Raw genomic sequence first — 12,108 nt, forward strand, 5'->3', positions numbered from 1 at the left:
CAGAGCGCCGTGCCTGTTTCATTGGATGCCGAGGACTGTCTGGCTATAATAAATGACCCTGCTCTGTGCAGTCGGCAGTTTGGGAGCATTAGGAACTGAAATGCATTAGGGCTGATTAGACAGACCAAGCCCAAGTACCCTCTCCTGGTAATGAGAACGCTTTGTCACTCATTAACACCTCCACCATTCTGGCCTTGTAAAAAGGGAGCACAAGGCAAGCATTTGCATTTTTTTCTTGCCAGCAGAAACGCTTTCTTTTGATGAGGTGGAGAGAATGAAAGGCAGAATGAGAGAGCAAGTCAATTGCCAGCTACATTGGGATGGTGATTGTGCGAAACAATGGTGTATGGAAAAGGGATTTGGGGACATTTGATGGGAGTATGCTCGATGCTAAATGCAGCATTTTTCCTGAAGAGCATGTGCTTCTTTCCCTGCCGCAATCGTGCATGAATACCATTAATGTATACATGTGACTATACTCCAAACATGTCATTATATATATACAAAAATACATCCCCCGCCTGGCATAGGGCTCTGTGTTTGGTGCAGTTGTGATCCGGTGGGTTTCTTATGCTTCTTTTCAGGTTATTCAATGCTTTCACTGATTCAGCTGTATTCAAATGAAATGGTTTGTCGAAAACTGCTTTGTAAAACTGTCTGTAGCTATCATACTGTTTCTAGAAGGCTTGTGGTTTCATGTTATAATCAACATTGGATGCTCTGCTAAATTGGGCTGCTGCCAGCCAATTAGCAAGATAACAATCCAAAGAAAAAACGTCTCTCAACAGAGGAGACTTTTCTCAGGCAGAGACTGGCGGTGCTTTGTAACTGCGACAAAGAACGGGCCTCATTAGCCACTTCTCACTAAGTGGAAATGAGTAAACAAAACACAGTATTTTTAATGTACTGCTTCTTTTCGTGGTCACTTTTAATCCATTATTTATTTACATTTATAGCTTTTTGCTCACAGCTGGAGAACCTTGGTGTCTCAGGCATCTATTCAGCTGCAGAAGCTCAATCACAGCCTGATGTAGCTGCTGTCTCTCGTCCTACCAGCCGACCTTGTGATCAGAGTTGATAAAGAATCGACCTGAGATAAAAAATGACCCTCTACTATCAGATTCCCAGATACAAGGTTACAATCTCACAGACGCCGCTAACACTGAGATTTTGAGTCCTTGTCTTTGTGGTTCGTGATGAACAGAAATTACTAATATTCAGAAAGCTTGAGTCACTCTCTTGTGTTCAAGGCTTTGCGTGGGCTTGCACAGGAGTATATACCTAAACTTCCAAGCTTGCGCTGCACTCCTGAAAATGTCCCTACATTGTCCGGGTGGGCTGCATGTGTGAACGCATTTTCACCCCGATTTTATGCAGAACTTTTCCGGCCAGCCTCCTCGTAAAAACTGACCGCAAGAAGTCGGGGCGATGTGTAAGCAGCAGGTAATAGTCAGGAACATTCACCGCAAGTGAGTGGGTCGATGACGTATATATCATGTGACCGGTGTTAAACAAGAAAAGCAACATTTAACAGGATGATCAAAAAAGGATCATGTATAAGACGACAGTAGCAAAGATGTCTGCAAACTGGTGAGGTTCAGGAGCTTCTGGCTGTGAGGGCTGACGCTGAAATTCTTCGCCGCTTGTGAGGAAACGGCAAAGAATTTGGTCGTGTATGAACAAATGACTACGCTGCTACGCTACACGGTGACTTCTGTGACGTACTTTTTATCTCATGTCCTGCCTCATGAGACCCCCAATCCGCCCGACAGAGAGAATCTCCCCCTGTGAGGGACACGTGTGAAAGGGCGACTCTGACTTTTGTGGATATTGTCAAGAGCGCATGTGTGAAAGGGGCTTAAGTGTGATGAATGGGCTGTATGGGCTCCTTGACTCTGGAACATTTTCTTTGCTTTTTAATTTCAGATTAAAGCTTGTTGATAGAGGTGATTGACTGAACTTGACTTGTAACAAAAGGAAGCCTTGTAGGTGTTCTCTGACGCTTATTTTGCTTCACCTTTTGTCCTGTTTTGTGGGAAGTGATGGAGCTTATTTTGTTTTTCTGTTTGGTTCTGCAGCTTTTATTTCCTCGTCAGTGTGGGTTTTTTGTTTATTATTTTGGCCTTGGAGACGCTAACGCCTTTTTCTGCAATTTTCATTGGTTTATCTCTTAATTTTTCTGCACTGAGAGTGCTTCAGCAGCCTTTTCCTCAGTACTTATGTTTCAAACGACTTCTCATATCTTGCTGCCTTTTGAAATTACTGAACAGAGAAGTCCTCTAGTGCAAATTCAGCTCAGAGAAAAAAAAAACCTCTCAGTTTCAAGGATGAAAAACACTATAAATCTTTTCTTTCAGATGTCTTCTCTGGCACACACACACCAGGAAAATGAAAATCAGCAGCGTGCACGCCTGCGTGTTCTCTCCACTCGCTGTTTAACTCTGAAAACAAAGCGAAGCAGCCGCTGGGTAAAGTTCAACCAAAGAGAAGTGATTCATGTCTGTGATCCTCTGCAACACCTCAGATGGAGCTTCAGTCATGTTTTACACATCACCGGCTGCTCCCCTGCTGTGGGACTGTAAAAAGACTTTGAAGGTGTCGGATTAATTAAGACGTTTCTCTCTTTTTCAGCCTCAGAATGGGAAGCCTGAGAATGATATCAGACTTGTGCTTGTTGGTGAACAGAGAGCGTCTGAATGACAGCGCGTGGAATTCCTCACAACATGTTTGTATTTCTCTGCTGGGGCCGACCTGATAAGACTGTTTACATTCACGGCAACAGAATATAGAGATTAGCTCTGTTTTCTCTGTGAGAGGAAAGCCCTGAAGGAGTTTTGTTGTACTTTAAAAAAGGCTTTATCAGCAGCAGTCAAATCTGCACAAGCAACTCCAGAAACAAATAAAAAGCATCCATCTTTAGAAATTTAACATCTTTAAAGCATCTGATTCCTCGACTTCTCTTTACAAGCGCTCGCTCTTTGAGAGGAGGAAACCTTTCTTGATGGTTTTCGAGTGCAAGCACAGCGACCGGCTCACCTCCTGGCCCTGCGATGACTGTGGTGTTTGCGTCCTTTTGCTTTGATGCAGCCATTTCTGTCAGCGGTGTCCACCCGGGAGTCCGCCGCTTTCCTCTCATCAGTGCTGAGCGGCTGGCAGGCGGTCGTCTCCGAGCTGTGAGGGGAGAGAAACAGAAAATAATGTAGTTTTCGCACTTCTCAGGAGAACTTTCTCTAGTTGTCCACACAGCTAACGCTTCCATCGCACAATGGTGAGGAGGATTAACATGCTTGGTTAGCCTTATTCCCTCTGGTCTACTGGATATGTGTTTTATTCCCCTCCATTTCTCCCTCCCAGACATTTCTCCGGGAAAAATTGGAGGTCAGCCATTTACTATTCAAATCGAGGTGTCAATTGAAATGTAGTTATTTACACGCTCCAGTTGCCCTGACATTTTGGGAAATGGTTGCTTCTATCTCGTGCTTTGCAGATGCAGCCACGGAAGATGCATGTTCATGAGAGGAGTCGCTTTTATTTCTATTTCTCATCACCCAGAGCTTAAATATTTTTAGTTATTTACATATATTAACGCAGGTATAAGAGTGAAACCAGGAATCACGTACTCAGCCTCATGTTTAAATATTTTTTGCAGTTTTAAAATGTATGAAAATGATTCCTGGCGGCCTGCTAATGCTGCTATAAGTCAGGTGTTTACTAATCCAACCTCCAAAATATCCTCATCCATAGTCAAATGTGCCTGCAGAACGAATGACTAAATAAACTGAACGATTAGACGTGAGCACACAGTTCCAGCCCTGCTTATTATCCTCTGTTTTAGTCATGGGAGATTTGAGTGTAATTACACATTCTCCTCTTCTTCGAGTGGCTCCCGTCTGATCGTAATGAGAAGATAATCAGAGACAGAGATTAGGCCGTCAACGCCACCTCCTCCTCTCCCACCCCCCAGCGTCGACCAGGCAGGAGCCGTCGCTTTCCATCTCCCTCACCTTCGCTCTCCTCTGCTTCCCCGCATGAGACGGAGTGCCCCCGAGCAGGGAGCTAATAATGTAGAGCGGCAGACTGGGTGCTCCAACATGACCGGGAGTTTGAAAGGTGGGAGGGGAGATAAAGACGGCCACCTGAAGGATGATTAGTCTGATCAAGGAGGCTGCTGGGAAACGAGCCTCTGAATGTCGTGGTGAGTGAAGATGTAAGATGTAAAGAAAGCTCTGCTTACATTTAGTCCTGGATCGTTTGATGTCATTTAAAGTGTTTGATAGGGCTGCACGATATTGGAAAAAACTGACATTGCGATAACTTTTTGTTCGGCGATATTTGTTGCAGTTTTAAAAAACACAGGAAATTATACCAGATAAATGCATTGTTTTTATGCACATATTAACATATTATCATACTTTTATTCTTTGGGACTTTAAGTCTATTTTCTTCGAACAAAACAAAACATCTCTCCTACTTTTAACACACTGACAGCCTTATGAAAAAGTAGAGAGAGTTCAGGTGGAGCGACATGTTTCTATAAAATAAATACAAACAGGCAGAAGCTGTGTTACTTACACGGTATGTCATCTACTGTTTCTAACAGTGTTCAAACGTATAAATCATCCTGATCAGCCCGGTGACAGTAACATTTGAAACAAAAGCTCACGTCTCCTTCTTCCTGTCGACGCACACAACCTCACGCCACAGCGTTTAACCAGCACCGGGAGGAGGTGCCGCTGATGACGGGAATGCACTCATTAATAAGCCACCTGGTAACGTGTGTAACGGAGCGTCTGCTTCGATCATCCTGCAGCATGATCTGTGACAGCGGCAGCGTCGCGTGCTTGAGTTTACAGGCAGGTGACACACAGACTCTTCAGGAGAAGAGCTGCACTGATGTGACATCAGACGGACTTCTCCTGTAGATTAGTGATGGAAAACAAGAAAGTGGCGAGAATTCGTTTTGCACCAAGCGACAACAAAGCAGCAGCTCGAAGTGTTCAACGTGACTATTGCACATGCGCACATTGCAATTACGATTGTTATATATAGTATATATTGTGCAGCCCTAGTGTTTGAGGTAAAAAACTGAGAAATAATTCACGTACTATATTCATGGTCGAGAGCATGATACAGATTGTGACGACCCTCTGGGAGCAGGCCTCACCATCCAGGGGCCTGGTAGGCGGAGTCAGGACATTTGGCCTTGCTTCTTGCCATATAAGCTGGTGGCAATCAGTCAATCTTCTTCACTCCCCTGGCTGCCCTTCTGTTTGGTTTTGTCGTCTTTAGTTTGTGTAAAATAAGCCTATAATTACTTTAACTCATGTGTGGTCTCCCATTCTTCGTCTAGCTTTGACACGTCTTGAAAATCACAGAAATTCTAATTGGATACAAACTCCTTTTGGCTGATGCGAAAGTTATAAAATCTAATACTGGCAAAAAGAAATCACTTTTACTTTGTTCTCACGTCATTCTTGTATCCTCCAAACTTACTATTTTCTTTAAGTCTATATCTCTGTAAAACACCTCAAAACTGCCTGGATTGTAAATTGTGCGGTATAAATAAAGTGGCCTTGCCTAGCTCGCTTATGGATTTGCATGTTTGCCAACAATAGTCTTGTATATCCTGAGATGTCACGTTGCAGCCAGTGCTACAACATCATGAGAAGATCTGAACAATGTGAGCATTTTCCTCAAAACAGGAGAAAAACAGGCTGAAACGTTTGTGCTGTTGCACGCTCTGATCTGTGTCCCTGCATGAGGCTGCAGAGGAAAGTCGCTCAAAGCTCCTCTTTACTGGCCTCCTCTCTGCCTCGTTGTTATTCGCTGTCACTCTAAGAGCTGCGCTTGATGACTTGTAAATGAAATCGATTTGCCATCACGGATGCACATTCCCTTGATCCGGCCGTGCAATTTATGTCCCAAACTTTCCAAGCTATAAGCACCCGGATTTATAGCGAGCTGTTTGTATCTGTCAAACGAGGCCCTCGCTCCTTCTCTCTCTCACAAACACATGCAGGCCCACAGTACACACACTCTCTCACACATGGACAATCCTTTTTCTGTCTGAATTCATAACCAGGAAGTGATTGAAGGTATTTAAAGGGACAATCCAAACAGGCAAAAAAAGCTCGAAATGAACGCAAATACTGAGCGGATTAAGTTAAAGTACTTCATGACGGAGAATTACGTGGACACTAATCCTCCGAAATCCTGACTGGATTTGTTTACCGTAACGCAGGTAAAATGGAGTCATGGGCAGGCATCAGCTCCATTCGCTCCCTGCTGAAGTAAGGCATGCTGGGAAGGAAGGACTACTCATTGAAACCACTGTCTGTGTGCAGAAACACTGCAGATACAGGTCCACTTCTCCACGTTTTTGACCTCTTCTCTTTATGTGTCATACTGTGCATGTTTGCCTCCCTCAGCGAGGACTAACTCTGTCATCCGAGGAGTGACCGTGCTGAGACTGGCTCTCATTTCGCTCTTTGTCGTCTCACTCCTCTAGACTCTGTCATAGACCGCTGCTGCTCAGCGTCACGTGGATGGGTAACAAATACTGACAGATGGTGCAGGAACAACACACTGCAAACAGGAAGACTGTGCTTTCTTTTTTAAAGGGGGTGAGGATGTAAATTTCCCCGCTTTGAGCTTCCAAATTTGGACGGAGAGATGGCTCGCAGTGCAGGATGTGCGAGCATGCCAACGCTGTCTCCTGCAAAATACATCTATATAAAACCAATTTGCCAACTACATTTCACATGGTGATGGCTGCCTGGATTAATTTAACACACAAAGTTTTTTCCAAACCAGAAAGTGGGGCACTCTTTTAAAGCACAGGTCACAGGAAGGTCAGGGTTGATGGTTTGGGCACGGAAAACTAGATTACGACATCCTGCTTGCCAAGTGTTGTTCTAGGCAATAAAAAGACTCGCGGGAAGGAAACTCTGGAAGATTCGACATTTTTGTAATCGTAACCAACACGTATTGTCCTTTTGGTTATTATCATAGATGTATAAAAAGATGGACGACATGACAGCTCCCCAAAAGTGAAGTCAAACCCTCTCTATCGCCCCCTGCTGACTGGCTGCAGTATAGGTCATAAAGCCCGCCTCCTCCATGTTAACAGATGGGACATGAGTCAAACTATAAAATCAAAATACACGCCAAATACATTTTTCTCAAACATGGTTTCTGTCATTATAGTTAGTTCTTATCATGCTGATTTACGTCCAAGTGTTCATGTTTCTGACAAGTCTTAATTAGTTATTTGATGCTGTAAAAATAGGTTCTGTTCTGGATTAGCAGAGCAGAAGAGGAACTGCGAGAGGAGACGTAACAAACACTAACCCCTCAAACCCACAGGATCCGTCTCCGGCGCGTTCCGTCTGCGCCGCGACCTCCGGAGTCGATCGCGCCCATTCAAGTCAATGCTCGTGATTCCACAGCACGCGCCGCGGTCCCAGAAGCGTGTCTCCGCTCTGCTCCGCTAAAGATATGCGCCAGGTCTATTTTTGACGGAGGCCGTTTCAAACACGCGTCAAGCTGAACAGAGCAGATCGTTCCAAACAGGAAGTCACACACGAAAGCAGCATACAGCATCCGGTCATTTCAAAATAAAACACCATGTTCGGACCGGTTCATACTCCCGTTTTTTTCAGTTTATTTTAAGATCAACACACTGAAATCTCCAAAAAAGAACACTTTTAATTAAGTACTGTAGTCCTCCATGGTAGAAGCACAAAAATCACAGAATAATTTCCAAATGAGCAGATAATTAACCTCGGAGGTGAAAACTGAACTGTAGTTTGTGTGTTGCTCCGCTAACATTGATGTTATCGCGTAATTCCTCAATTCTGCTGCGCTGCGGACCAGACAAGCTTCCTGTGGCCGAGGGCTCGTGCCGTTGACGGATCAGAAACGCGCCGCAGACGGACTGCGCTGCATACGGATCCTGTGGGATCGAGGGGTAACACAGTCATTGAACTTTCCATAACTGTGAATATCTGCTTCAGAGCAACACAAGAAATTAAATGTGTGTTGTGGTCACAGCAGAAGGGGTGGGACGTCAATACCACGGCTTCACCAGCTGATCTCTACTGCGCAGACTCTGACTACAAATGCGCAAGATATTAGAATAAGAAGAATGAAGACGAGATATCGTGATGTATATTTACACATTTTTTCCTGACAAAATGTTGATCAAACAATTGCCAGATGAAGGAATAAAAAAAAGAGCTGCAGCTTTAAATTAGTTGAGATGTGGATGTAACTTTTAAGAGACAAGAGTTGTTTTATACATGAGTGCACAACTGCAAATGTGTCACATAAATGGGTCTATTTTTTCTGGCAAAAAAAGATGATGAAAGAGAAACAAAAGGCAGAACATGTTTGATCTTTTCATCTAACCATCTGCTTGTCTCTCCAACCTCCAGCTCTGCGCTCGGATCTTCATAAAACATCATCTACTGCCGGAGCCACGGGACCATCATCATAGTTTGTGTACAGTTTCATTGTCCACGCCCCATTTACGATGTGAAATTGAGATAAACTGCGACAATATCTGCCAGGAGCTGCTCAGTAATCTGCCAGCTGCTTTACACACCAGCAGCTCTCTGTGGGAGGGCTCAAGCTCACATCAGCTGACATGGTTCAGGTGTGCAGGAAGCACGCAGGCAGCCATTAAAGTAACCGGCAACACGGAGCTGCACAGCTCCGGTGTTTGCGTTAAAAATGTGTCAAAATCACACAGACGATTAACACAGATTGCATTCTCACCTGCTTCAATTACATCCTGGGATACATATTTACATCTGCACTCTGCTACTTCAAATTATGTGTTTACTCAAAGCGTGTGAACAGAGCTGTTTGACAGTTTGCTTCAGCGGGCCTTCTGGGGTGTTTGAGTGTGTGCAGAGCCGAGAGAGGATCTTCAGGGACACAATAAAACACGCAGCACTCAAACGCAACCTTTTCCTTCTTCCCCTTGTGTGGATATAAGAACCCCGCTGTGACAGAATGAGATCTTACAAGATAGAGCTGAGAGATACTCGAGGGGCATTTGTACATTTTCTTTGCTGTGATCTTGTGTATTCCTTAAAGCACAGACAGACAGACTCACTCCCTCTGATGTGTTGTGCTCTCTCAGCAGGACGTCAGTGTATACTTCCAACCCCTGCTACTCGGGTCCACTCTGTTTACTTCATTTTGTTTAACTATACATGTGTGCATCAGAAGTGTACACTGGATAATTTTACTCATAATTCAAATTCAAGAAAATTCTTCATCAAGAGGTTACTGTATCCCTTTAACTATTGAACTGGTCAGTAGGTCTCACTCTTCTTTTGTGACCATGTAAAGTAGAAAGGTTTGGTAGCAGTAAGAAGTTATTTGCTTTCTTGCTCAGAGCTATATTAAAAGATACAACTCTCACATGTCTACTACCAGCTATACCAGCAGCCTGTTAGCCTGGCTTAGCACATTGTCTTGTCATCAGCCATGAAATTGCAAAGCAACAAGCTAAGACTTCAGGAAACACTGCCCTGGCCAAGAAATAGATAAACAATTTAACAACAGAATTTGTTTTTAGCACAAATTAAACAAAGACTATAGCATGGTAAAGAGTCAGCATTAAAGGTGCTGGTTTTCAGGTTGTGTTACCTTTTGACACAGTCAGGCTAATGTTTTCCTCCTGTCTTTATGCTAAGCTTAGCTAACGGGTTGCTTGCAGTAGCTTCCTGTTTACTCCATGAGCAGCTGTGTCTCAATCCCGGGGCTGCATCCTACGCAGGATGAGTCATTCGTAGCCTGCGTAGACGCTTGGGTTGAAGTGAAACGAGACGGTCTGGTCTACAGAGGATTTCCTGTTTGCGTCACCAGCTGTTCCCGCCCTTACCCTTGCATCACAAAACATTGCTCATGTTGCCTAGCAGCAGGTAGCTAGCTGGCTAAGTATCTAACATAACATCACGTAACTTAATCTATTATTTTAAAGATAACTGTTTCAAGGGCCCTTTCATTTTTTTTTTACATGTGTAACTAGGTACTCGATTGAGCTGAAACCAAAAGCTTCGACATTTGAAAGTGTATTCCTCGGCCGCCATCTCATTCGAATTAGTGCGCAATGAATCTCGGAATACGCTGGGAAAAAGGAGGACGCATCTGTCGGCCGCATCTGAAGGAGCCTTCAAAATGGGACAGCTTTCGACGCACCGCTGTGACGCACTTTGCCTTCAAATACGTCCTTCGAAGGATACAGCCCCTGATTTGGGACACAGCTAACGTTGTGATGTTTGGGACTTCATCAGATTTGTCTCTATTTTTCATTTATGTTGTTGTTTTGCTACCCTCCTTCAAAGCTAATTTTAAACTATTCCTCTTAAAATGAAGGGAAATCTACTTGTGATCTGTTACAGGATACATGTTGATCATAAATAATCAGCAGTTAGCCAGAAAGTTCTTTTTTTCTCAGATAGTTTCCTCTGATGGATTTTTAGAGGTCGTTTGAAGAAGTGTTAAATGTTTTACAGGGAAAATAAATATATAGATATGATTTTTGTGTAACAGTAGTATTTCTGTCTCCCTGTTCCCTTTAATCATCTCTAAGACTCCTTAGATTTCTGTATTTGCAGCGACTTCTGTTTGAACACACTGTTTACAGTTGCAGTCTAAAGAGCCATCTTGGCGGACCCTCTGTTTTGATGGTGCCATCCCGATCCTCACAGAGATGCTCTGTCCTGCTGAGTGCTGGCCTCATGCCTAATAGTTCAAGTGAATAACAAACTGTGGCGAACGAGTCAGAGGACATAAAAGGAACGATCAATACAGCTAAGTCAAAAGGAACAACAGGAAATCAACAGCAGGCGATCGATGGATGATACGTCACTTTGAGAAAACAAGGGAATGAAACATTTTAAAGCCAAAGAAAATTTACAATTTACAAGAGTCATGCTGAAATACAGACTGGCAACTCTTGAGCTAGAACTACTTTATTAAGGGTTAAAAGTAACTGACGGAAACTTTACTTCACATTAGGTATATTGGAACAAAGATTTCCACAGAGTGTCATTACTGTCTACATTGGAGTGGCCCTCAGTCTAACCCTCCAAACATCCGGATTATTCAAAGTATAGAGTCCTGCCAAATTGTCCCAATTAGCTCTTGAGGAGCTCTGCTCTCAGTCACAAGCTTGTAAACACGTCAGAGCTATCAGGGCTGATAATGGAGACAGTGGAAGGACTTACAGGACCTCCATCCTCTCAGGAGACGTTAGTGTAAGAGGCGGGGAAGCGTTATTTTTTTCTCTTTGGTTCCACAGATGATTTAAGAGTTCCCCAGCCTCTCGTGAGGTTCAGAGAGGCTAATAAACTTTTCATTATCCCCGTCAGAGGCACCAGGAACAATTGATTATCCTTGTTACACGAGTGATGATAGTTGAGATAATTACCAGGGAAAGAGATGATCTACTACCACAATTACACCCCAAACAGGGTGGTCCCAAGGCGCGTCGCTTTCATTTACACTGAGTGTTCTCCAAATTTCAGACTCGAGTCGAGCACAACTTTATCATCACCCAAAGGACTCGAGCGGGCGATTAAACCAACAGGAAGTGAATCGAGCACATCCCTCATAAGGCCTACTGTTACCGCACTTGAAACCTGTTCAAACTTTCAATTAAAACAGGATACTTTAGTGAGAAGTGTTGATTAAATGTAAGAGACTTTAAGCCGGGCATGCAATCAAGCAGCCCCAATCAATTAGGCCCATTAGCAAACGATGTGACCATTTGATGACTGAAGCCGCCGTTAAAACTTGAGGATAATGTCACCAGGTTTCTGTATCAAAAGCTTGACATTCACAAAATCACATTCAGGAAATTTAGAAGGTACTTAAATGTAAATGAGCTTCTGAATGAGCTGGTATTTTTAGTGAAGCATAATCAGATATCTGACAAGTGAACACTTATGTTACCATGAAATTAATACATTTCCCATCAGTGTTAGGGTGAGAAATGTTCTGGGGGTTCTCATGTCCCCAGAAACAAGTCTGTTCATGTGAAAGTGCTTTCTCTTCTCTTATGGGTAAGAAAATCACCTCCTGTATTCCCGC

The 12,108-nt window shown here is 43.6% G+C and overlaps 1 protein-coding gene across 1 annotated transcript in view; it reads right to left on the bottom strand.

Moving 5' to 3' along the window:
* Window positions 1–12,108, bottom strand: part of srrm4 (serine/arginine repetitive matrix 4) — a 76,497-nt gene that overhangs the window by 23,515 nt on the left and 40,874 nt on the right. The window contains exon 2 of the mRNA XM_069682397.1: window positions 3,037–3,171. Within this exon, the coding sequence (XP_069538498.1) occupies window positions 3,037–3,171 (135 nt within the window). The remainder of the gene's footprint in view (window positions 1–3,036; window positions 3,172–12,108) is intronic.

Source organism: Semicossyphus pulcher, unplaced genomic scaffold (genome assembly GCF_022749685.1).
Source record: "Semicossyphus pulcher isolate SPU_LCO1_2020_fin unplaced genomic scaffold, fSemPul1.0.p SCAF_6, whole genome shotgun sequence".
Classification (NCBI taxonomy): domain Eukaryota; kingdom Metazoa; phylum Chordata; class Actinopteri; order Labriformes; family Labridae; genus Semicossyphus; species Semicossyphus pulcher.